General features: G+C 45.9%; 3 protein-coding genes across 3 annotated transcripts; 2 read left to right on the forward strand and 1 right to left on the reverse strand.

The window, feature by feature from the left end:
* The first annotated feature begins 219 nt into the window (after window positions 1-219).
* zdhhc16b (zinc finger DHHC-type palmitoyltransferase 16b) lies at window positions 220-6,743 on the forward strand. The gene is made up of 10 exons (XM_067244503.1): window positions 220-353; window positions 2,479-2,741; window positions 2,933-3,127; window positions 3,397-3,485; window positions 3,626-3,654; window positions 3,760-3,893; window positions 4,888-4,973; window positions 5,197-5,320; window positions 5,525-5,595; window positions 5,762-6,743. Exons 2-10 carry the CDS (start codon window positions 2,490-2,492, stop codon window positions 5,862-5,864), a joined length of 1,083 nt encoding a protein of 360 aa, XP_067100604.1. The 5' UTR covers window positions 220-353; window positions 2,479-2,489; the 3' UTR covers window positions 5,865-6,743.
* Window positions 6,744-6,940: 197 nt separating this feature from the next.
* Window positions 6,941-16,594, reverse strand: mms19 (MMS19 homolog, cytosolic iron-sulfur assembly component). The gene is made up of 31 exons (XM_067244502.1): window positions 16,488-16,594; window positions 15,930-15,978; window positions 15,604-15,704; window positions 15,209-15,294; window positions 15,000-15,074; window positions 14,738-14,807; window positions 14,510-14,638; window positions 14,301-14,362; window positions 13,915-14,001; window positions 13,495-13,569; window positions 13,305-13,382; window positions 12,992-13,130; window positions 12,585-12,739; window positions 12,405-12,483; window positions 11,956-12,081; window positions 11,707-11,788; window positions 11,483-11,580; window positions 11,167-11,328; window positions 10,901-11,056; window positions 10,617-10,716; window positions 10,429-10,531; window positions 10,274-10,348; window positions 10,014-10,140; window positions 9,723-9,829; window positions 9,338-9,394; window positions 8,986-9,172; window positions 8,780-8,862; window positions 8,466-8,630; window positions 8,313-8,372; window positions 8,080-8,180; window positions 6,941-7,911 (listed from the first exon to the last, which is right to left on the reverse strand). Exons 1-31 carry the CDS (start codon window positions 16,576-16,578, stop codon window positions 7,881-7,883), a joined length of 3,096 nt encoding a protein of 1,031 aa, XP_067100603.1. The 5' UTR covers window positions 16,579-16,594; the 3' UTR covers window positions 6,941-7,880.
* A 403-nt stretch (window positions 16,595-16,997) lies between these two features.
* Window positions 16,998-26,801, forward strand: ubtd1b (ubiquitin domain containing 1b). The gene is made up of 4 exons (XM_067245314.1): window positions 16,998-17,778; window positions 22,273-22,500; window positions 23,026-23,183; window positions 23,439-26,801. Exons 1-4 carry the CDS (start codon window positions 17,691-17,693, stop codon window positions 23,799-23,801), a joined length of 837 nt encoding a protein of 278 aa, XP_067101415.1. The 5' UTR covers window positions 16,998-17,690; the 3' UTR covers window positions 23,802-26,801.
* The last annotated feature ends 112 nt before the right edge of the window (window positions 26,802-26,913 follow it).

The raw sequence follows: 26,913 nt of genomic DNA on the forward strand, positions 1-26,913 counted from the left end.
TAAACTTCCGGGATTGGGTTCCAACTTTGGGGAAAGGTGATTTTTCTATTATATGTTGGCCTGTTTAACTTTCAACTTTCAGACAGATACTGTAAAAGAGAGACAACAACGTATTGTACATTGAGATAATGAAGAGATGATCAGAATTAGATAAGGAGATATTTCAGTACAGAGGAAAAACTACATGTCCCAGAATGCAACGCTCATCTGTCAAAGGCAAGCAGTAGCACGAACAGGGCTGGAGCTACGGCAACCGCGCTCAACAAAAAAAATCTTGGATGCAGAGGAACCTGTATTTCTAATGACTTTAGTATCCATGCATTTTATTTAACTGGATCCTTTGGTTTTACAAGGTATGTAGCTTGCTGCTCATTGGTCACATAATTTTTTATGACAGATAGCTCACTAGCTATAGTAGTGCTAGCTAGAAAGCCAATGTGGCTATGTTAGCTACCTTTTGCTCTACCTAGCGACTAGTAGCTAGGTAGGATTTGTTTGTCATGTCTGATGTTGCTAGCATCTTCACAAGATGATAACATTGCATGCATGCAACAAGCATGATTGGGCCAGTTAGAATACAGAAAACCACCCCTGAAGGACTGTGTTGACTTGACTGCCCCGGGGCTTGGCACTTGCAAGGCTGATGTAGCTTAGTCTTTAGGGGAGATGGCTGGAGGACAGAGCAAAGCTTATTACACTGGTGAGCAGCAGGGGACGATCACTTATTAACTGCAGCTTTATAGTGTTGTTATGGAGACTGATTTTCTCAATGCGACCCTCCTCTCTTTCTCTGGTCTGCCACCAGTGCCATATTAATGACATGTTTTATACTTCTTAAAAGAAAAATACCAGGCCTCTACCTTGAAGAGTGGAAAATACAACTAATGGATTCAGTGCTGACTGACTTTTGTTTTGTTAAAGTGTGATTTCATTTACATTACAAGCACAATAGACCTATTGTGAACCTGGCATGAGCCAGAAGGAGACTGGTGGAGAGACAGTTGATTTAACTGGATGCTTCTCATCCTCCTAGTCAGGCTATGTGGCATATGCTGTCACATCATGCCTGTCAAAGCTAATGATTACTCACTGCCATGGCCTGTAGACATTATTTAATTTCTGTCATTATATCCTTTGTGAGTAACTGTGTATCTGCCCTGTTGGTAACATAGGGGGCAGTGCTGTTGACCAAATGCCTGCTTAGTAGGGGTGAGGGGAAAAATCGACAAAAAAATTCACATATGAATCGCGATTCAGTCTTCTCTCACATCGATTCACAAATTTCAAAAATCGATAAAAAAAATAATATATATAATATTTTTTTTATTCTTGTACATGTATTTTTTATTTTTGTACGAACTAGTTATTCCATTTGTCTCAGGGCTGCCTTGCTTATAACAAAAGACTGTCATATGTTGAATGGTTGCAGTCATCTTATATTCAATTGCATTTGTTTTATAACAATGAGTTTACTAAACTGCAAGAAAAACTATACATTTCAAGGTTTCGATGCAGTGGGATTTTTTTCTTCAACACTTAACTGCCTATCACAGTCAAATAGAAACAGCAAACTGGAATCAAATGTAAGCATATATTGAATCGAAATTCGATAAAAAATCGTGAATAAATTTTTTATCGAATCGTGACCCCAAGATTCGAATCGAGAGGTACCAAAAGATTCCCACACCTAATCCTTCCACACTACGGTGAAGGCCCAGCTGCTCTCACTAATAATTGATACTACTATTCTGGAGAGCGTAAACAAGGCACCCATTTTTATCAGTGAAACCAATACTCACTTTCATGAAATGATGCCTGGATCAAGTAACCACATATTCCTCTTCTAAGAAATGCATCCCTCTTTTTCGTTCCTACAAGGTTACTTGTTTTGCATTTCCGTCTGCATTTCTAAGAAGAGGTTGGCCACAGAACCTGTATGGCTAATGAATTATTGAAGGTATATGTTTTTAGAGAGTGGAGATGTTACCTGAGAGCCCCTGTCCTATTTTCGAGGGACATTTGGACACAGTCCTGGGCTGTTTTCAATCACCATGATGACGAGGGTGGTGCCAATGGTGCAGCTTGATAAGATGCGTGTGTGTGCGCAGATGCATCTCCTGAAGGCTTTGGTTCCAAGCCAAGTTTTTGCCTTGTGGAAACCTGGGTCGCTTTTGTTCTCTGCTCAGGGGTCCTTTGACAGGTGAGATGGGCTGGCTGCATGGCTAAGGGATTGTGGGCAGGGCATCTGGTTCAGGTTCAAATTAAGGTTGGCAAAGCGTGGGCGCCTCGCCAGTCAAGTCTTCAGTTAGAGTTCCGTTCGAGATGTCGACGGTGTCCTTTCCTGAAGGGACAGACTAACCACCATGGCATCATCACCAGAGACGGGGATCAAGCTGCGCCATGATGAGCTGCTGTTTCTGGCGGCATGTGTGTGTAATTTCTGGTGTGTGTGTCTGTGTGTCTGTGTGTGCGTGGAAGGCGGCAGGGGGATGCGTAGCAGCTGGAGGTGGCAGTTCTCCAGGGCCATGCGTTTGCTCCTGCGCTGGTGCCGTCTGTGCCCCAGGAGAGGGGTCGGCGGTGCCTCCAAGCCTAAGAGGAAGCTCCAGGAACTGTGGAGCTACTTCAAGCTGCTCCTCAAGTCACTATATTTCAACAGCCTGTCCAACTCTGACACCCTCCTGGACTGTGTGTTTGAGCCTGTGTACTGGATAGTGGACCATGTCACTCGCTGGTTCGGTGTGGTGAGTGGACTTGATTTATTCACATTGGAGTTGATTGTACTTTCTACCTCCAAAAATCTATCTAGCAAACTTTATCTAGCAAACTAGCTTTACCTTTTCTATCATGAATAAACGGGACACTCCCAATTTTTCTAATCTTTTCCTCGTTCCCTCCCCTTTTTCCTGTCCTCCTCCTCGTTTCTCTCCTCCAGGTATTTGTAACATTGGTGATTCTCCTCACTGGCTCTGTCCTGGTCATTGTCTACCTCTTTGTGTTGCCCATCATCCTTAGCACCTACCCTCCCCAGTGGATTTTCTGGCACCTGAGCTACGGCCACTGGATTCTCACCATGGTCCTCTTCCACTACTTCAAGGCCACCACCACCTCTGCAGGACACCCTCCTAAGGTGCCTTTCCTAATGCCTGCTGGAAATAAACTCCTAGGCAGGATGGATTAAAGTTTTCCTTGAGAAGCCTAAGCCCAGCTATCTTACCTTCAGGATTGTTCTGCTGTAGCTCCAGTGCCCTTCATTGATAATGAACTGTTTCGAAAACCTTTTCACACATCAGAGGACCATTTTGGACCATTTTGATTGTATTTGTACAAGGAAATACCAATGAGACAGGGGACTGTGTGTATGAGATTAACACCTTGGTTTGTTGTGTTGCCTCTTAGGAGAAGACTGACATCCCATCAGTGTCTATCTGTAAGAAATGCATCGTTCCCAAGCCAGCTAGGACCCACCACTGTAGCATCTGCAACACGTAAGGACCAAACTCTGATCATACTCAATTCTAATGGGCAAAGCGTAATGGGCAAAACATTTCAATTTGTTTCAAATTTTTTAGTAGTTAAGTGGGGGGGTAAAAGGTAAAATGCTGATGTTTATTCTTCTATTGTACAGGTGTGTTCTAAAGATGGACCACCACTGCCGTATCCTTATACTGTAAAGATCACAGATTCATCACTTTCATGTTAACACACTGAGATGGCTTGACCTGATGCTCTGTGTTGCCGTTGCCTTAACCATGAACCCAGCCTGGCTAAACAACTGTGTAGGGCACTTCAACCATCGCTACTTCTTCTGTTTCTGCCTGTACATGACACTGGGTTGTATGTACTGCAGCGTCAGCTGCAAAGAAATGTTCATAGAGGCTTACAATGCCGTGGAGGTGAGTGGGGATATTTAACAGCAATGAACGATTTTTTTAAATCCCTTTTTTTACGTACATGAGAGAAACTTAACAGGTGAAGTTTCTGTATGCACAGTAAAAGAGCTGGTCCATTATCAAAATACATTCTTGACTTAATGCTGTGTTATTGGATGCTCAACATAAACAAGGTATTTAGTTATTTGACTATTTGATCAGGGTCTGTCTGACACTTCTCTGTGACATTCCCTGTCCGGACTATATGCAGGTTCTCTCTCCATCTGCCTCGTCTCCTGTCAGTTCCAAAGAGCAACATGAGGAGTTTCATATAGGCCAGTGAAAGGCCATACATTCTGATCGTGATGTGTGAAGATCAAGAGATTGTTAAAGCAGTTCTCAGCACTGCATGTTCTTTTATGTTGATATTTCAGTTCCAGTCAGTGTTTATCTTCAAGTGGCTAGACTGTTGGTATGCAAACAACTTGAGCCCTTGGACACACAACCAGTTCAACTGTTAGTCTCTCAGAAAGCCTCCAAGCTACAAATAACATCCTCTTGCCCCCTGGATGAACTTTAACAATGAAGGGTTTACATACAACTGTGTGGTCTGAACAGAGATTGATATTGTCTATATTATATTGTTCATATTGTCGCCCAACCTTTGACTTTGCACCAACATCCTGTGCTGCTCTGCCGTTAGAGCCACAGAAGTGTGGAGGCGGAGCTAAAAGGAGAGACTGTGACTGGGATTGGTCTGCTCCTTAACCTGTTTCACACACAGGTAGTGATTGGTCAGGTAGAAAAGCCGTCATAGTAGACTAGTAAACAAGTGTCAAATGGCAGCGCTCCAATAAACTTGGTCATAGGCCATAGGCAGTAGTCCAGTAGTGTACTGTAGTGCTAACTAGCTGTAGCTGGGTTTTAATCACAACCCTGTTTTCTCAACCATCTGTGTTTGTACTTTGCAAGATGTGTACCTCTAAAACAGCTCTCCTCATTCTCCTGTCCTCCACAGAGCTACTACCAGACCCCGCCCCCTCCTTACAGCTTCAGGGAGAGGCTTGTTCACAAGTGTGTCATCTTTGTCTGGGTGCTAACCAGGTCAGCCATTTTGTAGTGCTGAAAGGCTTAATCTTTCAAGGGATGTTTTTTTTTATGGAAATGTAACAATACAGTATTGTAAAATCATCCTGGTTACATTATTATTATGAATATTTTGTGTACCAGTCTCTACATGGTGGACAGGGTGTATGGGAGAACATCGTGAATTCATCATCATCATTTCCGAGATGAGAGATTGACCTGCACTGTGTCCTCCCTGCAGCTCGGTGGCAGTAGCCCTGGGGGGGCTGACCCTGTGGCATGCCATCCTCATCACCCATGGAGAGACCAGCATCGAGAGACACATCAACCGCAAAGAGGCCAAACGCCTGAAGGAGAGCGGGAAGGTGAGGTTTGCTGGGGCCTGTTTTAGGAGACTGGACTTCTATTGCTGTGACATTTCCTTATCTGATTGGAGTTGATCTCACCTATCCAGACGTGCTTATCAGGCAGTCAGTCTGATAACTTGCCTTAGCAGGAGAACGCTTGGAAAATAAGGCTTGATTCAAGCACACCAGGAAAGATTCTTTACATCCTTTTCTCTACTTTAGGTTTTCAAAAATCCCTACCACTACGGCAGACTAAACAACTGGAAGGTGCTGTTTGGAGTGGAGAAGACAAGGTATATAGTAGAAGTTTCCTTTTATTTTCTTTCTACAAAAGCCAAGATGTAGCTACTGTAGCTATCCTTTCCTTCTGGTTATGTTGCAGCAAGCGAAGTAGGAAGACATGTTGAAGTAAGAAACTCCATACCTCATTTCTTCTTCTTTGTTGGTTTTCTTTCTCAGTCATTGGCTCACCCGGGTCCTCCTGCCATCCAGCCATCCTCCCCATGAAGATGGCATCGTATGGGATTACACTCCTATGAGGAGAGACCCCATGGCCATCTGACCCCCTACATGAGCTCTCCTATCAGACTATGTTCCCACCCTTACTCTCTTCACAGCTGCTGGTCAGCCTTGGAGGCCCACACCCTCTAAGCCTCATGTCCCCCTTTCAGGCCCTAACAGGGAGGCCCGCAGTGGGGTAACCTAGGACTCTGCCCCCTGGGCACATCATGGTTTTATCCTTTGCACTCCTCTGACTATCGTCACGTCAATGTGAACCAGAGGTCCTGTCTTTTCAACTATTGTAATTCTGTGTTGGTGGAATCTTGACCCTTTTCAGGGTTTGTTTTTTGTACTGGTTAGACAATTGAAAATGTAACATGTTTTAAAATGTACTGAGTAAACAAAATGTGTTGTTTTTGACAGAAGGGTGCCAAAGAAGAGCTTTATCCACAAGGGCTTAGTTAAAACATGATGACCCATTGGATTGTCTTAACCATTAATACATAGCTTAGAGGTTTACTGTCTAGAGATGAGGTTACAATCGTTTTTTGGTGGTGCTGTAATCAAACAAGATCTTTGATATGTGCCTTTTGTCATCAGAGATTGGTTTATCAGTTGAATATTGGCACTATTGATAAGTTATATTGAATTAGTCTTAGAATTTTTTGAACAATATGTACTCATTGCTAGTGTAACTTAATTTATGTCTTAACCTTAACATGTCTCTGTACTGCAGCCAGCACAAAAGAAAACCACTGAACATCACAAGGCAATTTGTTGAATTATGAGCATACGCAGTCAAACTTGCCAGAATGATGGTTAAGGTTGCCATAGTGATGGATAGTGATGGACAGCTGTGACCTGATCAAAAGGAGCTGTGCTCCGCTGTTTGACTCATCATATGTTATCATTGCTTTTATAAACATATTTGATATCTTAAGTTTTCTTACAACTTTTTATATTTCCCATGTCATTTTTATAAAAAGTATCAACCACAATTTCTACAATTACAAACAATGTTTTATTGACAGGTTAACTTAAAGATATTTAAATATTGTCCACATATATCCTTGGCATAGGTTTTTGTGAGGTTCGGTTCTTGGGACCAGTGAGACTGAAAGACAACGAACAACCTGTGACCACCTACAAACATCTATCGTTCTTAAATTCAGAATACAAGTCTCAAGGCTTCTGCAAAAAAGGGATTCCTCCGACAATTCTAATCAAGGCTTTTGTTACAGGAAGTCATCCAATGAACAATTGTAAATAGTGCACCACTTTGGACGATTGGCAAGTTCGTAGTGGCATTCATTCTGCATCATCTTCATTCTAAATACGACGTCTTCAATATGGTTAGATATTCAAATCAAGTTAAAATAAACTTTGATCTTTTGAACAGGTTCAGACCTCAAGGCATACACACTGTTCATAAATCTACCCAATCACACATTCAACCACATGAGAAACACATCTGTGTAAATCAATAAATTTCCTTTTCCTTTAAACACACATTTACCTAAATGACGCCCAATCCTGCCCTTTCCCCGAAGAGAAGCTGCTGGGTCAGTGTCAGTGCTCTGCTTGGTTCAGTGCAGCTCCTAGTCTGAGGTCGAGCTGGCCATCATGCCGTCCTGCAGGTCCAGGCCAATCAGAGCTCACCGAGGTCAGACCCTCACGGCACTCCAGACAGATATGCGATGCATAGAGCACACGTGACACCTCTAGTCTATATCACAGACACTCATATATACAATCTAGGCAGCACATTCCTATCTGAAGGTGCCATGAGGGCCAGCTCTCCTGGACTCCAGGCTCTTGGTCAGTGGAACTCCTCTCACGTTTGTGCGTTTGTCAGGGTAGAAGCAGTCCAAAAATTTGATGTGGAGAAGCTTGTGGCGGGGGTGTGAGTTGGAGAGATTAGAGGTGGTGGTGGGGTGAGGATCCAGAGAGGGCCATGTTGCCTAGGGTCTTGAGTCTAGTTCCCGGGCCACCCAGCTTGGACACAGGCCGTCTCTCCCTCCCCACCACCTTTGGATGTGGTCGGGGTGTGTCTGGTGGGCTGGAGGGGAAAGGTCATTCACCTGCCCCCTGGACTTCCCAGTAAGAACCTATAGAAGACAGACAGACAGTTACCTGACACCGAAAGTCTAGTGGGGTGTGAACAAGATAAACAGCAACACGTAATCCACCATTTCTCTCTGTGTTGATCTACCTTATCACTATCGATAGACCTGCACCTCCTTGCCTAGCACCGGCCTCTACTGCTAACTACTCACCACTCTCCACGGGCCTTCACAGCCTCGCTTCTGACCAGCCTCTTATTGTCACCAAGGGGGGCAGCGAGGGCACGAAGCACCCTGGTACGGAATGGCATCACCTGGCACCAGGGGCAAGGTGAGGAGCTATTAACGACTGGGTGATAACCCGCCGTGAGGGCGTAATTCAGGTGAACGTGTGACATCAGGAACGTTGACATCGTGACTTGGAACCAAATGAGAGCGAGTCTTACCTCGTGTTCGGGGAAGCGGGAGACGGCATGGACACACCGCAGTGAGGCGATACGCACTTTCTGTGATAGGACAGAGACCGTCAGAAAGGCTCTTGCTCTAACACAGGCATGGAGAGTACAGTGTGTGTGTGTGAGTGCGTGTGTAGCCCCTACCATGGCCGGGCTGGAGGTGAGGGCCAGCAGGCGTGAGACCAGAGCCTCCAGCTGGGTGATCAGGGCAGAGGGGGGGTCGAGGAGGACAGGCTGCAGGCAGGACAGGGTGGACAGCTGGACGCCCTGGTCAGGACACGACAGGGCCTCCAGCAGCAGGGGCAGGAGCTGGGAGCACAAGTCAATTCATCACATTAAAAGAAACCAAAGCCGCTAATCAACAACGAGGAACGAGGAACGTCATGTGTTCTGGATCTTTTTCTCCAGCAAGTTCAACAACTCTACAACCAGACCTACTGTCCACTCTGGTCACTCACCGCAGGAAGCTCTGAGAGCTGGACCTGTCTGGGCAGGTTGTTGACGATGTGGGACAGAGCCTTCAGATAGCAAGACTTCTTCTCTGGTGGAGTGAGAGAAATGGGGGGAGATTGAAATACACAGTATGACATACAGACACAAATCGTGTATTTCTCTATCCGGGTGATGGTATAGGTGGCTGATGGATAACGCCTGTTGCTGGTACCTGGTGGGGCAGAGTTGAAGCCCTGGACCAGCTTGGCAGAGTTCTCGGTGAAGAAGCGCTGGCGGTACATGATGCGCACGTCCGCGTGGCACCCGCGGTTCAGAACGTCCACCGAGTCACTCATGAGGAGAGAGAAGCCGTCGGCCGCCGAGGTCCCCAGCTCAGAGTCACTGAGCAGGGAGAAGAGCTGAGGGCGAGAGACATAGGCTCACTGTGTGCACCCTGGTTGGTGTGTAACTGCAAGTCTGTCTTGTGTGTTTTAGGGCTACGTGTGAGTGTCCTGGGTTGCCGGTGTCTAAGCACACGAGTGTGAGCGCACGTGTGCGTGTACAGCGAGCCTCAAATCCGTTACCTTGTCCGTCAGGGTGGTTGACAGAGGGTGGTATCTCAGCAGCAGAGCCTTGGCCACCTGGAGACAACAGGAGCATTCATACACTGGCATGAACCCCCGCCCTGGCTACAGCGGCAACGCAGCACAATGGACAGCAGGTCCTCAGAGAGACGCTCCCGGGCTCAGACACAAGGTCAGTTCACACAGTGATGAAAATGTCTGTTCGGCCGCCAAACGGAAAGGGATCCTAATGACCTAGCTGGGCATTGTTCCATTTCTGGCTGTGCAGTGGCAGTCAATGATGTGTCTGTGCAAGGCCACACAGAGGGAAATGGAACAAGACATATATATGAGTTTATAGTGGTGTGGTGTGGTACGGGTCCGGAGGCCCAGAGAAGGCACTCACCCACATAAGCAGAGTGAGAGCCTGGGTGTGCTGAGGAGAGGAGGGGGAGTCCAGCTCTGAACACACTCTCTTCATGGTCCTCTCTATCAACGACTCCAGGGAGTCACCTGTAACACACACACACACACACACACAGAGTATGAAAGTGAATACAGAATCACCTCAGAAACCAGAGATCCCTTGTTTCTTCCCAGCCATGTCACAACCTTGAGACTTGTCTCAAGTCTCAAACGTTCAAGACACACGCGACAAGCCGTAAGGCCCCCCACTCACAGCCTCCCGGACAGGTACCTGGGGGGGCTTTGTTGACTAGGCCCGCGTAGCACTTGGCAGCAGAGGTGTAAGACAGAGGGTGACTGTTGCTACAGCTCAGCTCCTCCAGCTCAGCCAGCAGTCTGTCCATCTGGGGCACCTCCACCTGAACGCACACACACACACACACACACACACACACATGAAGGACTACATCTACCAAGAGACAAGTTCTAAACTGCCTTTGTGTCATGACACAGCATGTGAGGATGGAGGCCGGTAGGGACTAGCGGACTCACACTCCTGGGCAGAGAGCAGACACAGGCCATGAGTAGACACACCATCTGGGACTGGCTCCAATACTGGCTCTGTTTCTGGAAGACAATGGCACCATGCATCATTCAGTACCATGAACACGAACACACAGACAAAAAAAGCCCCCAGGCGTGCTCACCTTGAGGAGCTGGATGTGGTCAGGAAAGGCTTTGTCAGGCAGGAAGGAGACGTCCCCATCCAGGAAGAGAGATACTGCCCTGGACGCAGTCTGACTGGCCAGTCTGTTGACATGGTCGTGAGATCACAGGGGTCAAAAAAGGAAGGAGTGATTATGAGAAAAGAGAGAGACCCAAAGTTTGTACTTACGTGGGCTGTAGCCTGGCACAGGTGGTGCTAATGACAGGGACCATTGCTGAAATAATAGACTCCTCCACCAGAGGACTACGAGGACCAGCATGCCCTTCACCTGTGCACAGCAGAGGAGGTCATTGATGTTAAGATTCTGATTGGATTCAAAACAGTTCACAGCTCAAACGACTCCCTTGATTCCTCTTAGTCACTCCTTATATAAATGCATGTAACTTATGAACCTATTTCCCCTCTTTTGAGAGGAAAAGGCGAGGGCAGAGGACGAAAAGAAGAAGGTTCACCTTGCAGGGCTGCTTGCAAGGCCAGTCCCAGCAGGCGCGGAATGATGATGTCATGGAAGATGTGACTGGTCTCCTCTGTGTCCTGCGCCTGCTCTGCTATCCTCTGCAGACTGTGACACACAGACACCACCTCCTCTGACGAGAAACAGCCTGAGCCTGGAGGCATCGTCATCGTCAACAAAATTCTCCTCTTCACAGTTATACTGAATCGCACAATACGTTGTGATGTGCCTGTGTGTGTTTGTGCACGTGTGTATTGTAGATACCTGTGTGTGCGGAGCTTAGAACCTGCAGCAGGACTGGGGTGCTCTCCTGGACCACACTGGGCTGAGACGACACCGCTGCCAGCGCTGAGACACAGCGCTGACGCACTGCATGCTGGGATGGCTCCTGGCACAGAGTGGAGCCATCACCTAGGGCCATGGGCTCTAAAAGGCAGAACAGGGAGATGGTTACCTCAGTTATTTATCTTGTTATATGAGCTATTGTTGAAACAGGCTTGGGGTTGATTGCAGCAGGAAGTGAAATCCATTTGAAGGCATTGTCCTTATATACAGATTTAACCAGAAAACAGGAGAGAACCTGTAAATATCTGGTCCTTTAGATGAGGCACCATGTTGGTGATGAAGGCAGCAGGGTGTAGCTTGGCTAAGGATCCTGCACAGTCCAGCACAGCTACACTGAAGGCCCACAGAGACAGGAAGATGGTGTGAGAGAAGAAAGAGGAAAATAAACATGTTGTAATGGTGTTTTGTCCTCAGAACCTCTTACAGAACCACAGCCCACACACACAGACTAGGTCTCACCTGACTGTGGCATCAGCTTCCCCCAGAACAAGCCTGGTCAGGTGAGCTACAGCCTGCTCCACGTCCGCCTGCTGCAACAGACCTGGGGGACAGGACAGAGAGGGAAGATGTGAGAGAGAGGAGAGGGGAATAAGGAACAGCGGGTGAGAGGAGAAACTAATGAACATTCCCTTATTTTAGCTGAGAAACAGATGTGGTGTATTTAACGGCTGTGTTCGTATGAGCTGGTGTAAACGGAGGACTAGTCACCTGTGTGCTGGGCCAGTGCAGTGAGCACGCGTGTGGCCGTGACCTGGAGCCCTGCGTTGCTCTCTGTCAGCGCTGAGAACACTACACTGCAGAGAGACGCACGGAAGTCACTCAGTACACTCTCATCTAGGAGAGAGAGAGAGAGAGAGCGAGTGAGAGAGCGAGAGAGACAGACAGACAGAGAGAGAGACAGGAACGGAGAACAAGCTTAGTTATAAAGAACAGAAAACAGTGCAGCATTTTTATCATTCCAAAAGGATGATTTGCGATTAAAAGTGTTCTTATGCTTGGCTGGGCAAGTTCTAACAGTGTTCCCTTCATCCCCAGAGTTCTCTGAGCTCCTGCAACATGACTCACTGGTAGAACACATTACACAGCCAGAGGCTTCTCTTAGGGTATAAAGAGGGTAAAGGAACGTGATACAATTTTAAGGGAGCAACACCACCCACCTTCCATGTTTGACTGGCCAATCTTGGACGGCTGGACAAAGCCCTGTACCACCTCCAGCAGAGTGCGCCTATGAGCGCACTACAGATTGGAGGGGGGGGGGGGTGTGTCACATGATTAGCATCAGACAAAGCCAAAATTGTCACTGGTTTAACCATTTGAAACAGATGTGTTGCCCCTACCTGGGTGCGGTTGTTGTACTGCTCGATGAGGGAGGGCATGACGGCGGCGGCCACCCTGTAGCTGGCCCTGTAGGAGGCGCTAGAGGCAGCCTGCAGCAGCTTGGCACTGGGCCACACCAGCTTGAGGTCCGGCTCACTCAGGTGGTGCTCGCAATCTGCATGGAGAAGACACGAGGCATGTGTGGGTGGAGGTTCTGGTGGTCTGGCACGCAGGAAGGCTGGTTACTTTGTGTTAGCATCCATCTGCACTCAGCCGCCACTGTAGAGGAGTCGTATATCTCTCACTTCCTCTCGAAGTGCAAACCTCCTCTGCGTTACACAACACGTCACAACCACATTTGGTGCAGACCGTGTTTCCTCCCCTGGTCTCTGTGTCTGGGACACAGGCAGGGAGAGACACTAGCTACCTTTGATGACCTGGTCCAGAAAGACATTGAGGGAGTCTTCCGAGTCAGAGTTGAGGACGGAGCGAGACAGACAGGAGGTCAGAGCACTGAGAGCCGATAGGCCGGTGGACTCCACTCTCTCACTGGCTGTCTGGAACACCTACGAGGAGGAGTAGGGGAACCAATCACAACCCAGCTGCATGGAGGTCAAAGATCTTTTTAACCTGACACTTCTAACGTAGACCCACAGTTCCTGGATTGGTTTACACACTGATAATTGTTGTTAGAATAAGTTAATAAGAATAAGCTAGAATAAGAATATTTTGAAGTGTACCTCTCTGCGTAGCGAGGCCCACAGCCCTGGGAGGAACTCTGCCAGATCCTTATATTCATACACAGACGCACAGGCGCTCTGCAACACAGATGCCAAACACATAACGAGCCTCATGGGCACCAGAGACAGACTGTTGGGTGGTATTAGGTGGTTTGGGCATAGGATGTTCAATGCTGAAGCTCGTTCTCACCAGAGTCTGTAAGGAGTCCAGTTTGGCACTCTGAACGTCCGAGTCCAGCTTCTCGATGATCAGGGGCAACAGGAACTGGAGATGCAAATGGTAAAAATACAAACAAATCATATCTATGCAGCTCAAACCCACAAGCACGCAGGCGTGCACAATTGCACACCCTTTTTCTTTGCCTTTGTTTGATTTCCTGACACACACACACACATTACAAATCAATGGCTGTATTGTTGATTTATATTCTATAGATCTCTTCAGCTGTAGCAGCTACTGCAGTCTTGGCTATAGACTTTTCTTTCTTCTCCTGCCCTGCCCTTCCTCTCTCTTTCTCTTGACCAGTCTCTTTGGCTCTGCTTTTCACTCATACATAGCTTGTATCCCATTTCCATCTCTATAGTCTGGGCACTGTGTCCCTGTCCTGACCTCTGCAAAGCTGGGGGTCCCGGTCAGCACCGCCCTCAAGGTCAAAATCAGCTCCTCCTTGGTGATACCATGGGGGTCGTTGGGAGGCTAGACACACACAGACACAAACCTGGATTGTTATCATGCTACAAGGCATGAAAATAAATGTCCACTTCAAACCAATATCATCATATTCAATTTAAAGACAAAGGGGAAATTCATGAAGTCACAAAGAATCTGAAGGCTTTGTGAACCTGAGGAGAAACTGTTTCAAGCCATTTTTTGAATTTCAGCCAAGCGGTAGTCTGTTAGTCTACCGTTTCACCGGAACACACAGACAGAGACAGACACGACGTCATTGACTGATCTGGAGTTAGTACCCAGCAGCTGAGTAAACAGTCACTTACAGGGCTGAAGTCAATGGGGAAGTAGCAGGACGTCACTTCAAACAGCTCCTCTGTGAATTTACCTGGGAACACAGACGCATACATGTCACATTACAGCAACATCCTTAAATATAACTAACACAAATGTATTGGTTCAGCCACATCACATGTTCCAATTTGAACTCTGCTTGGAACGGTGTGTATGTGTGCATGCTCATCTGTGTTTTCACCCATATCGTAATTCCTGTGGATGATATTCCGGGCAATCTGAAAGGCTAGCAGGAGGTTACGTGGGTCCCTTTCCCCATCCATTGATTGGACGAATCCAAATACAAAGTCTGCCCCCAAACCTTTCAACTCTGTGGAATGAAAATGGGAAAACAAATGTGAATTACAGCCCCAAAAGGAAAAGATTCATGAAATATGATTTCCTTTTCCATAGCAGAATATCTGTATACCTTCTTCTCTGGATCCCATGAGGTTGATAAGCATGTTGTAGACATGAGCTCTCTCAGCCAGCATCAGAGACTGGCAGAAAAAACACACAGAAACATAATTTTGCTATACATTGCTACTTTACAGTTCAATTATGTGGACTAAATATGTTCAAATCATCTGCAAAATGATTACTCAGCATTACACTGTGTGGAAACTCATTGTTGTTAGTTCTAACCTAAATCCTACCCACCAGGGAAATATAGGCCAGCTTTTTGAGCTTACCTGCACATGAACGTCCTGAAACAGGGACTTCAGCATAGACACTGCAGACCCAGGAGGCAGCACTGTACATTTGGTCTGAAAGAGGGAATTTCAAAAATGAGCATGTTAGGCCACACACCAGCTCTCTTCAAGGACATTTTTGCAATTATCTTTATGTCGAATTGCACATATAGAGCGACATTATTCCAAGGAATGAGTTAGTGTCTGACCAGCGCTTTCAGTCCCTGTAGGGCATGCGGTGTGATGACATAGTGGTCCTTCAGTCTATTCTCGTAGAAGGCTATAAGAACCTCCACTTTGAGTAGAAAATAAAATAAATGATGGTTAACATTTTCAGTACACTGGTTCACATCATTTAATGCACAAACAGGTAATTAGATAGGTTTGCAAGACATATTTAGGTACCAAATGTGTGGGCACAGAGCCTTTCCATTTGTGTGTGTGTGTGTGTGTGTGTGTGTGTGTGTGTGTGTGTGTGTGTGTGTGTGTGTGTGTGTGTGTGTGTGTGAGAGGGATAACCAAGAAGTACAATACAAGAGTATAATACAGTATAGGGTTTAGAAGCGTAGAGCATAGTACATTAAAATATAATAGAACAGCAGACCTTCCTGCTCTGAGAGGTCTGCATAGCACTCCTGCAGGACCTGGGAGAGGAGTTGGACTGCTCGTGCTCGTGTCTGGGGCTGGGAGCTGGTCAGACTTAGTCTACACAGGGAGGAATGGGCACAAGATGTTTACAGATGCTCATGCAGACCTCTTTATTCAATTACACACCAACATACTGTATAGTCCATGGAATATCATAAAAGCCTGGTTTAGTGAGAAGCTCTCCCACTGACATTCTACCAGAAACAGAACGCAAATACATCAGTAATGCATAGGGACTTTTACTGAATATTTAAGAGGCAATGACAAAAATATATATATTACCCCAATGCTTCCACCAACTGTAGTATTGTGAACTTCCCAGCTTTGATCCCTGATGGAGAAACGTCATTTTCATTTTAGAATCACTAAAAGTCCTAAATATGTCACGGTAGAACTGTTCATCAAGTCAGACTGGATAAGGGGTCGTGGGGATGTAAGGGCCAATAGTCCATTGACAGCTCATTTCAAAAGGCTATAAAGTTAGCTAGCTAGCTAGCAAGCACACTGGCATGTAGGCTATGAAATCTACAGCCAAACATATATAGCTGGCAAAAGAAGCTTCCGTAGACAGACTAATATATCAACGGTGCACATATATATGTCAAGCTTAACAGCCCGACGTTAATGTCGGTGGCTCTGAAGCATGCGGTTCCATACAGGATGTAGCTTGCTAGCATGCTAGCTACATAGTTTAGCCTGCAGATGGCTATGCTGGCTAGCCTGGCAGATGTCATGCTGGGCTGAGCCTAAATGAACATCACTCGTGAGGCATGTGCGTATAACTGGAACTTGGCTCTCCAAATCCGACCCTCGAATGAAGTGGCTGGATAGATTCGCTACCTGTGGCTGTGTCTGCTGCCTTGCTGTCCTGTTGTCCCGATACAAATTCTTCTACCAAGCCCACTAACAAGGCACTGTCCGCAGCCATCATGAACAGCCTTGGTGGTGGTGGTTCAAACTGGATTGAGCATGCGTAAAAAGTTGTTGCAGTGAGTTTCCCAGCTCTATGATATGATGCTGTTCTCAAAAAGTAAAATTACAATGTAACGGTTCTGTGTGACAGTCAATGTATGCTCTTTATATTGACAATGTCAATACAACATTAAGCCTATGTCTGATTTTGATTATTATAATAAGTTATTTCATTATTCATCTACATTGAATGTAATGTATTTCGTCAAATAAATTAAAATATGTGCTGATATTATAGCTACAATATAAACGTGATTGATGTAATTTCATACGATATTTCCATTTATTACCGAGGATGCTTCACGGTACATCGTGACGTAAAATAATTTGACACTTCCAGCCCTGGGCACGCGCAAGCGTGAAAAGTTAATATTACCAGATACCCTTACCAGGAAGGGACCAGGTGGAAATGAGAAAGGCTTGGAAAACTTTCCTCGGCTCATGGACATTTTGCATACAATTCTAAGGTCAAATTTGTGTTTCACCGGGTGTGCCGTTTTCAAGGTGGACGCCAGAGCAAGGAAGTTTGTTTACTAGCAGTAGCTTTCCCTATGGTGCGGAGTGCGGACGAGACATAACGCTAGGTAGCAAGGGAGGTAGCATCATGCTAACGGGCTAACTTGTCTAGTAAGCCTGTTTAGAAACGGTCTTGTAAATTACTATGACATTCATTTTCTAGCTCGCGTTGTGTATTTTTCTGTGCTTGCTATCAGCTCGTTATTCAGCTTGCTCATTGTTCTACACGTGAAGCTCGGGACTTGGTCTTTTGGAATGTTGGATCGCATCAGACAATAATAAAGCACTGTAGCTAGGTAGCGTTTGTCTGGCTAGCGAGCTAGTTTTAGTTATTTATAATGTTCTTAGCTTGGTGCTGAAATCACCAACAACCAATTCCTGCTGTTAATACAAACACCTTTACCGGGTGTTTGGACTTAGCGATTCTAGTTTATATATCTGGCTAGCAGCGTCAACCATTCCTTTTGGAACTAGTGCTCGCTAGCCAGTGGTTGGCATATGATGGGGCCCCTAGTAGCTACATAGTTAGCCAACTGATCATTGCCAGTTAATAATATGGGAGGATGTGTAGGGAGAGAACGTGAGGACACACAGGGCCATGGCTCATCTCGGAGTGGTGGAAGGGGACACAGGAAACGTGGAGGTAAGAAATTCTGCTGTTTGTCGTCTTATACAAGAAAATTCCCCAGCTATACTGTACTAACCAGACCTTCACCTGAGCCTGACTGAGCGGCGCTTTGTTTCAGAAGGGGGACGGCGGCATTTGCCAGTTTGCCTAGCAACAAAATCTAAGACGTTGTATTGTAAAATATTTTCCGAATGTAGGCTACTGTAATGTATAGTGACTTTACGAGGATTTCAGCCATCTACAGGCCATCCATCATTTTTCTCTTAAGTTTGTTCATGCATGTCGGGGTCTGTGGCTGCAAAATGGTTAATCTCCCTTCCCCCATCGTGCAGGACAAAATTGAAGCATCAGTGCCTTGTTTCCTGTTAACTTACTACCAAGGGCCATCTATAAAAAATATAAAATGGGCCGAACCGCATGCATGCATAGTATGCATAAACGTAGATCGCTACGCACACAGACACATACCTAGGTAATGGTTCTTGAGCAAAATTGGATTTCAGTTTCTGTTGTCAGTGCAAGAACATTACTAACAGGGCTGAGCTCTGTAAGGATAACTCTGCAAAGATAAATAGTGGCTGTCAGCAATGTTGTGCTCCTTTGCTTTTGTCATGACTGATGACTGAATAACATCTGAAGCACTTAGTGTAAAATGTAAATTCATCAGATGGATGGCACTATATAGTTTGAGGGTTGGCAAACATTCTTAAGTTGAGCCATCATTCATAAATAATGATTCAGGGAACTTGACTGAACATCTCTGACATGCAGGCTGACTTGCACTCTGCACTGTTCCATTCACAATGTGCACTTCTGGAAGCTGTGGTGATTGTAAGAAAAATAAAGCCCACAAATCTTGCTCGCTCACCTCAAATCATTACCTCTCATTGAAGGGTAAACACGTACTGATCTCAGACCAGGGCCTGTGGATATTGTAACCCAGCTACCTCTCACTGCTAGTGCCTGGTACAGGCAGGTAGAGTAAAGGCACTCCCAGGCAGCGGTAATGAGAACAAGTCACATCATGTCCCCAGCATTGTCTGCTCTGCCTGCACCAGGCAGGTAGACACACAGACCCAATGTACTCAGTGTTGATGATATCGTTTTAGAACCGAAATAAGTCATAATGCACCTTCCTGTAGACTTGGTGATTTTATAATTACCCTGGCAGCATACCATTTTCATTGTTACCTGGCTGCCAAGGTGAAAGAACAGGCTGTTGCCTATTTGTTTTAGCATGCGTGAAGCAGAAAGTTAATTAGATGTGTGGTTTATTATTCGCTGGTATCCAACATTGTCCCTCAGAATGGTTTATAGAATGTCTATCGATGGCTTGCCTCTCATGGTGGATATCAACTTGTGAATCTAATAAACATCCTCCTTGCTCCTTCACATTGAAGTTGTATAGCAAGGCTGAGACGTAAGCTAGGTCCAGCTCTTTGAGGTGGGGCTAGCCGATATGGGACTAGATATAGGCCAGCTTTAATTTTCCAAAATAGCTGTGGTTGATGGATATTGGACAGGCAACACACAAAGCAGAGTGTGGCTAGGCTTAATCTGTATCACCAGAATGTCGAGGACCAAGACTTTTGGAGTGGTTATGAGATAATTTACTGAGAAATTGCTATTGACAGATGCCTGTTTTCACTAAGTTATTCCATTTGGATACAGTTAAATGTGGAAGTTAGAAATGATTTACTTAGACTAGTAACAACATAAATAAACCTAAAAACATCTCAATCAATCCTTCCCTTGCTTTGTTTTCAACCTATGTAGCCTAACCCTACGCTAAATATAGGCTAGCTCCAGTGCAGGTTGAAATGTCCTAGTCTACTTTAAGGTTTAGTCTAGCCTACATTGCAGATGTAGGCTAGAGGATGGTGAGTGAATGCCTACACTTGGAATTATTGCGCTCTGGTGAATAAGGAGGCCCAGTGAGGCCTAAGTCCTGTTATTTAAAATGTTAAATGACAGGATTTTATGATGTGGTCCTATTTATGGAAACTGTAGGCCTATTTCACAAGCATTTCAGTTTTTCTGTTGTTCTCATAACCTGAAAACATGTAGCAACTGTTACTAGCTCTGTATGACTAACATCCAGCTATGCTGTTGCTTCATGTCTGAAATGTTCCTCTTCTTGAGCAAACTAGTGTCAGTAGACCACAATGGGTTGATAACAGCATTTAAACACTGCTTCTCAAATCTACAAATGCTGTTTCCATTTGAATTGTTGGGTCATGTTGACAAAACACCACATTGACCCAGATCTTTTGTGCTATACACATCTTCTTTTACCTGTTGTATACCATTGTTCACCACTCAATCTTTACTAGTCATTTTGAAGGCTAGCATATTAGCTACAGCATTCCTTATAGCACACAAGCCCCCTCAGCCACCGCCCAGCACTCTTCTCTGAGTGTTACCAGGAAGCCCCAACGTCAGACTTCTATCCAACTCTCCCTGCAAATCCTACACCGGCGCATGTCCTCCCGATTACTCCCTGTAAGCTGCCTGCACTATAAATAATTTGTTTGGAGGAAAGGTGACCTTTCAGATACTTGGCAAACTGTCTCTCGGTTGCGTCTTTCTGTTCCTTAACGATCCCTAGTTGTGTACTGGCCTGGTTGTCAATGGGCACTAAGCAGACTTCCCCTTCAGAGGATTTGTCTCAACAAGGCTCATTAGAATAACTTTGTGAATCAGCCATCCTTCCCTTTGAGAAAACACTGATTTAATCACTGATGACTGGACTGGTTCCAGCTTTACTGACAAGGACATGCTTCCAGTCACATATGAAGAGAGTAAGGAAGTGAGGATGTGTGTTTTGGGAGGTCAGATGGCTTAGCGGTTAGGGAGTCGGTTAGGGAGTCGGGCTATTAATCAGAAGGTTGCCGGTTTGATTTTAATGCTGTTCAAAATGACGTTGTGTCCTTTGGCAAGGCACTTCACCCTAGTTTCCTCAGGGGGAATGTCCCTGTACTTACTGTAAGTCGCTCTGGATAAGAGCGTCTGCTAAATGACTAAATGTAAATGTTTCGAGAGATTTCAGACAGGGCCCAGGCCTGCTGTGCTGGATGGAGCTGCAGCTCCTTGAGACCTGTTGTTGTTCTAGCCTGGGATGGTCAGGGCCAAAGTCTCACTGTGGTGTGGACTGTAAAACTCAGCTGCCTGACTTTAACACCTCATCCACTCAGACCCCTCCTTTCATAGCAGCACTGTTAGAACTTTGCTTGTTTCGAGTGTGTCCGCGCGCCTGTCAGAGCGTGCCTGTTAATGTGCCCGTCTGTGCTTTCCCATTATCTCTACCCTATCACTTATCACCCTTCTGCAGACACATGGATGGACAGACCCACAGACAGACCCACCAACTCCCAGAGAGACTGACCAAGTGTTTGGAGAAAGTTCTGTTTGTCTCCACTAGAGCAATGTGACTTGTCGGTTTAGGTTCTGGGTTTATACGTTTTGTAAAAAAAACAGCTGATTGTAGAGAACATACAAGTCACCAGTTCAGACACACCAGTACTAGCCAAATCTCTGAGGCATGAAGGTCAGAGGACGAAGTTTATCGTGGGAAAAAAACAAGATAACAGCCAATGTTTTCAAACATTCAGGCAGACACATGACTGCCATCAGCGCACAATATAGAATACAGCAGGAACACATAGGAATTAAGACGTAGATATAATACATGACCAAAAATTGGTCATGTTGATTGCGATTAACATAAGCTCAAAGGAAATCCTTGATTTCCCTGAGATCCGATACACCTCCCTCATCATCCAGTAGTTGTGAAGCCCAAATTCAGCTTAAATCAAAAGATGAACTGTTGCACCTACAACAAACTTGAATGACTAGAATTCTGTCATGTCATGGAATATGGTCTTGTATACAGTAACTTTAATATGAACGTAATTTAGTTTTTTGTTTTGTAGCCTGTTACGATAATTGCACTTGGCTGATAGGTAGTTTGACATACACTTGACACACCCAGATGGTAGACCGATCAGTGACTGACAGACCCGGCTTGTGGCAGTCCCTCCCCTCCTATCTGATGGTGGATTACACAGGCTGCAGTGTCTGCTAAACCATGTATATTATAGGCACACTAGCCAGCCATGTGCAGCAGCCCAAGTATCTATCCCAACCATCTACCGTGACAGTACACTGAAGTGAGCCTGTTTGTCATATAGGGCGATGTAGTTAAGGCGGCAGGCGTGTGTTGCCTAGGCGGGCCGCCTTAACTGAAAAGTGCTGCGGGAAGCCCTGCCTTTAAACATGCCTGTTTGATATGTAAATAATCCGACCCGTCTTCTACTGTTCATGAAGATGTAATTACTGTACTAGCAGAGTATGCAGACCATATGTTGTTTAAGCTTTACTCATGTATACTGACCCATACGACTGCTGTTAAAGCCTACGCGAGGCCTAGACCTCGCGTCTTACATCTGGGAGTCTGTGATACGTTAGACAGACACTAATGGTCTGCTTGTTTGCCCCGACCCTCTCCAGGTCGTAACGAGCCCTTGAAGAAGGACCGCCCGAAGTGGAAGAGTGATTACCCCATGACGGAGGGCCAGCTGAGAAGCAAGAGAGATGAATTCTGGGACACGGCGCCCGCCTTCGAGGGACGCAAGGAGATCTGGGACGCCCTGAAGGCGGCGGCGGTGGCCCTGGAGTGTAACGACCACGAGCTGGCTCAGGCCATTGTGGACGGAGCGAGCATAACGCTGCCCCATGGTGAGCACACGCACGCCTCTGACCCAGCTCTGACCCAGCTCTGACCCAGCTCTGACCCAGCTCTGACCCAGCGCTGACCCCAGCGCTGACCCAGCTCTGACCCAGCTCTGAACACAGCTCTGAACACAGCTCTGAACACAGCTCTGAACAAGCTCTGACACAGCTCTGAACACAGCTCTGACACAGCTCTGAACACAGCTCTGACACAGCTCTGAACACAGCTCTGACACAGCTCTGGACACAGCTCTGAACACAGCTCTGACACAGCTCTGGTCACAGCTCTGAACACAGCTCTGACACAGCTCTGAACACAGCTCTGACACAGCTCTGGACACAGCTCTGACACAGCTCTGAACACAGCTCTGAACACAGCTCTGGACACAGCTCTGACACAGTGTACAGAGCTGCTTTAATGCTGACATACAGTGAGAAGTGTCCACAAACTCACTCTCACATGCCAACGCAGGACCCCCACATAACCCCATATAAGTGTTTGACCCCTGACCTGTGCGTGTCTGTCTCCAGGCACCCTGACGGAGTGTTATGACGAGCTGGGGAACCGCTACCAGCTTCCTGTCTACTGCCTGGCCCCTCCCATCAACTTAATCTCTGAGCGCAGCGATGAGGACCCCAGCGACAGCCCCGAGCCCCCTGCAGCCCCCAAAAAGGAGTTCCAGCTCAAGGTGCCACTCAAAGTGTTACTCTGCTGTTGATGGGTCCTATTTCTGTTACCTATGTGATGGACATAGCTCTGTGGGAAATACAGTATTTTGATATGCTTTGTCTATGCTGTATTTGCCTTTGTGTTTGCTATGTGTATTTCAAAAAGGGATATGACTACCTGGTATACTTTTTAAGGAATCTCCTCATGAACATCTTTGAGGGCCGTTCTCGTCCTGATCCCGGGGGTTTGTCTGCTGTGGGTGTGTTGTCCTCAGGTGCGTCTGTCGACAGGGAAGGACCTGCGTCTGAGTGCCAGCATGTCGGACGCCATCGGCCTGCTGAAGAAGCAGCTGCAGGCCCAGGAGGACATCGACGTGGCCCACCAGCGCTGGTTCTTCTCTGGGAAGCTCCTCACAGACAAGACCCGACTCCAGGACACCAAGATCCAGAAGGACTTTGTCATCCAGGTCATTGTCAACCCGCAGGCCCCCATCACTAACCCAACCACCCCCACCACCGCTACGACCCCCACCACCGCTACGACCCCGACCACCTCCTCGACCCCGACCACCTCCTCGACCCCCACCACCTCCTCGACCCCCACCCCCTCCTTGACCCCCACAGCTCCCACCAACTGAGCCCCATAGGAGGAAAGGAGGGATGGAGAGGGCGGGGTCCGAACAAACCCAGGATAATACATTTGTATTCATGTGGTTCTTGAAGAAGAGACTCTTTGTTTCTTCTTTTTGTAAATCTATAACTAATGAACAATACTTATAAGGGAGCAACTCCAATGTGCTGCTTTTTATTCAAGTGTCCAACTGAACAATTAAAGCGTGTCCATATGTAACTGTAACCGATCGGTTCTCTGGCTGTTCAAGTAATTGGTTGGCCTATGGAACAGCCAAGTGAGTGATTTTTCAGAGGGGGGATTTCTGCGTTTCTTCAGGTTAGGACTGCAACCCTCTCCCTCAACCCCATCCCCTTTCAAATTTACCAACCCAAATCACAACAGATCTCCTTTCTGATTGGACGAGGGCCAGCGGGAATCTGCCGCCCTCCTGCCTCCCCCTGCTCTGCTGTCTGCACTGATGTTAACTAGCTAACTAAGTGCCAATAGAAGGATCTCTGGCAGAGTCGTATGCGTTGGTTGTTAAGCACATCTTTGTCCCTGGACTCTGCACTGGGACGCCTTTCGACCCCGAAGACTGGGGAGAGGGGAGGAGAGAGGACTTTCTTCCTTGAGGCGGATAACTCTTTGTTTTTCTCATGTCTTTTTTTTGTTTTGTAGAGATAATCTCAACCAAGCTTTTTTGCACACTCAATTTTATTATACTTGCGTGGTAGTTTGTGTGCCTTTCGACGACAGAAAAACAGACTAAATGGAATCCCTGGAAACGCTACTTTTACTGCTCCGCCTTCTGTCACTAGATTCAGGAATCGACTGATAATATAAATATAAATAATGGGTCAATGCAAACTCTACTGCTGCCTTTCATAATGGTCTATCTGTCTCTACCAGTTTGTTGAAGATGTTTAACTGGTGGTGTTCGTCATTCCTGTGGTCGCATCCTGCTACGTGTCCTGCTATTGTACAAGAAGTACTATTTGGAATTATGGCCAATTTTCACGTTGGTGCTTGATTGTTCATGCCTGACACAATGATAGAAAAATGCCAACTCCACCCATCTAACACTCCAGGCGGACTTCCTCAAGGCAGAGGGAATGCTTTCAGTCACACTTTGGCCTGCTCTTATGTTCCCCAGCCCTATCTAGTTCTGTATGTAGCGTACAGTGTTTTGTATGTGCACAGCCTCCTTTTCACATAAATGTTTCCACATTTACATGTGAAGCTAAAAGTTTGAGGGAAGAGTTGTCCCTGTTAATCAATCACTGATAAAACCTAACTGTACTCATAGCTGCAAGAATGTTTCATTCACATCTGAAATACCTCTCAAAGGAGCTCTCTCTCCATCCCTCCCCCCAGTCTCTTGTTCTGTTGTAATCAAGGAGATGACAGGAGAGCAGGGTCATGTTTGCAGTTGTGATCTCTGTGAGGTAGCTGGTCTTCTCTTCTCCCTCATCACCCGCAGTCCAGGTAGTGAGAGGCAGACAAAGAAGGGCACACACACAGAGAGACACCGCTCTGTCCAGCTTGCTGTTTCACATTCAACTCGAGTATATGAGAGCCTGCACACGCATCGAAAACCAGATATGACTGGGGTCGAGACCAGGAGGGTTCTGGTCTAAACTCATTACTTTCGAGTTGCAATCTGACACCATGGTCCAGGATCACATCAAAATAAATTTGCTCTGCTGTTGAGAACGCATCTTCCTCACATTACTTTGATGTCAGCCCTTCTGCAGTCCTCGTTGCCTGTGTAGGTTATTAGAAAAACAATTTATTCAGCTAAATCATGTTGTGGTGGGAATATGTGTTACTGAAAAGAAAAAACAGACTTGAATACTTATTTCTCTCAACTGCTATGTATGTGCAATACAAAATAGACCTCATACTTGTTTTTTAACTCCATATTTCTGATCGCATTAGTTATGACTATTCTCTATAAGCTAGAACTGCAAAACTATATTCCTGTCCAGGACAATCACATCTGTCAACTGTTTTCTATGTCAATTTATAGCCTTTGTCTCTTTTTTGGTATATTTAGAAAGTGTTATCACCCCGCAAAACATTTAATTGGACAGTGGTTTTGTTTTAGGAAGTGTCTTGGGGTACGTTTTAGTGATACTGGAGCCTGGCATAAAAATAGCCACCTCATTCTAATCAATAAGAGAGATGGGAGGCTAGACTGGCTCCATCCCAGGTCACCACCCTGATTCCTGGACTGTGCACTTCCCCACTCCCCAGCCTGCATTGAATCACATACTGTAGAAATGGAGCTGACAAAGCCATAGGCCTACGGTTAGCGAGCCTTTGTCGCCGGGGGAGAACATAGTCGTTGTAGAGAGTGAGTTAGGACAAAGTGTCAGGAGGAGGGATGGTCAGCCTGATCTGCTCTGTATAAGGGAACTCATGTCTCACCTGTGTTTTTGTTCTTCTTGTTCAAAGTGTGTGTGCCTGTATGTAAATGTATAGTCTGTATGACAATTGTTCAGCTTTTTGCGGCGGGGAATTTACAGGTCATGTTGTGTGAATGCTCTATGTCCATCATCATATCAGTTATATTCAAGGTACTGATATGGGCTCTCCAGACAGACCTGCCATGGACGTAACCTTGGTACAAAAAGCCATAAGGCCGTGGATATTTATTCTAGGGTTTTCTTTTCTTCTGAAGATGACTAAAGGACACTATACTGCTTTCCCCTCTAACTTCAACATACCCAGAAGCCATTGCAGATTAATAAAGTGTTTTCAACAAGGTCGGTTGAGGAAGCTTCCTCTCCCCAACGGGCGACTCAGAAGAAAAACATGCAAATGTGTCTTTGATGAACGTCCACAGGGGTATACATGTATAAAGATCTGTATATTTAGTCATTTTGGAAAATAAATACGTGATTATTATATTGAGATTTCTGATAATTAAATATGCCTACAATTTATTTTACAAGTGATGTGTAAATTTATATGCTGATTTCATTTTCAACCTTGTTTTTAACTGTCAAATAAAACTATTCAAGAAAAATGTAGTGATTTCTTTGGTTCTTTGTAGACCTTTTAAGATGTGGTGGATATTGTAGGCTCTACTGCCACCTTCTGGATATAAAACAACTCCTTTACTTTCCTGTAAT

This window comes from Osmerus mordax, chromosome 10 (genome assembly GCF_038355195.1).
Source record: "Osmerus mordax isolate fOsmMor3 chromosome 10, fOsmMor3.pri, whole genome shotgun sequence".
NCBI classification, from domain to species: domain Eukaryota; kingdom Metazoa; phylum Chordata; class Actinopteri; order Osmeriformes; family Osmeridae; genus Osmerus; species Osmerus mordax.

Coding starts and splice junctions, on each gene's coding strand:
- ubtd1b (XM_067245314.1), top strand. CDS start 17,691: ATGGGAGGATGTGTAGGGAGAGAACGTGAGGACACACAGGGCCATGGC. Junction 22,501..23,025: donor GAGCATAACGCTGCCCCATG/GTGAGCACACGC, acceptor GTCTGTCTCCAG/GCACCCTGACGGAGTGTTAT. Junction 23,184..23,438: donor AAAAGGAGTTCCAGCTCAAG/GTGCCACTCAAA, acceptor TGTTGTCCTCAG/GTGCGTCTGTCGACAGGGAA.
- mms19 (XM_067244502.1), bottom strand. CDS start 16,578: ATGATGGCTGCGGACAGTGCCTTGTTAGTGGGCTTGGTAGAAGAATTT. Junction 10,349..10,428: donor ACCACATCCAGCTCCTCAAG/GTGAGCACGCCT, acceptor ATTGTCTTCCAG/AAACAGAGCCAGTATTGGAG. Junction 9,395..9,722: donor CTCTCACTCTGCTTATGTGG/GTGAGTGCCTTC, acceptor TGTTGTCTCCAG/GTGGCCAAGGCTCTGCTGCT.
- zdhhc16b (XM_067244503.1), top strand. CDS start 2,490: ATGCGTAGCAGCTGGAGGTGGCAGTTCTCCAGGGCCATGCGTTTGCTC. Junction 4,974..5,196: donor TTTGTCTGGGTGCTAACCAG/GTCAGCCATTTT, acceptor TCCTCCCTGCAG/CTCGGTGGCAGTAGCCCTGG. Junction 5,596..5,761: donor TTTGGAGTGGAGAAGACAAG/GTATATAGTAGA, acceptor TTTCTTTCTCAG/TCATTGGCTCACCCGGGTCC.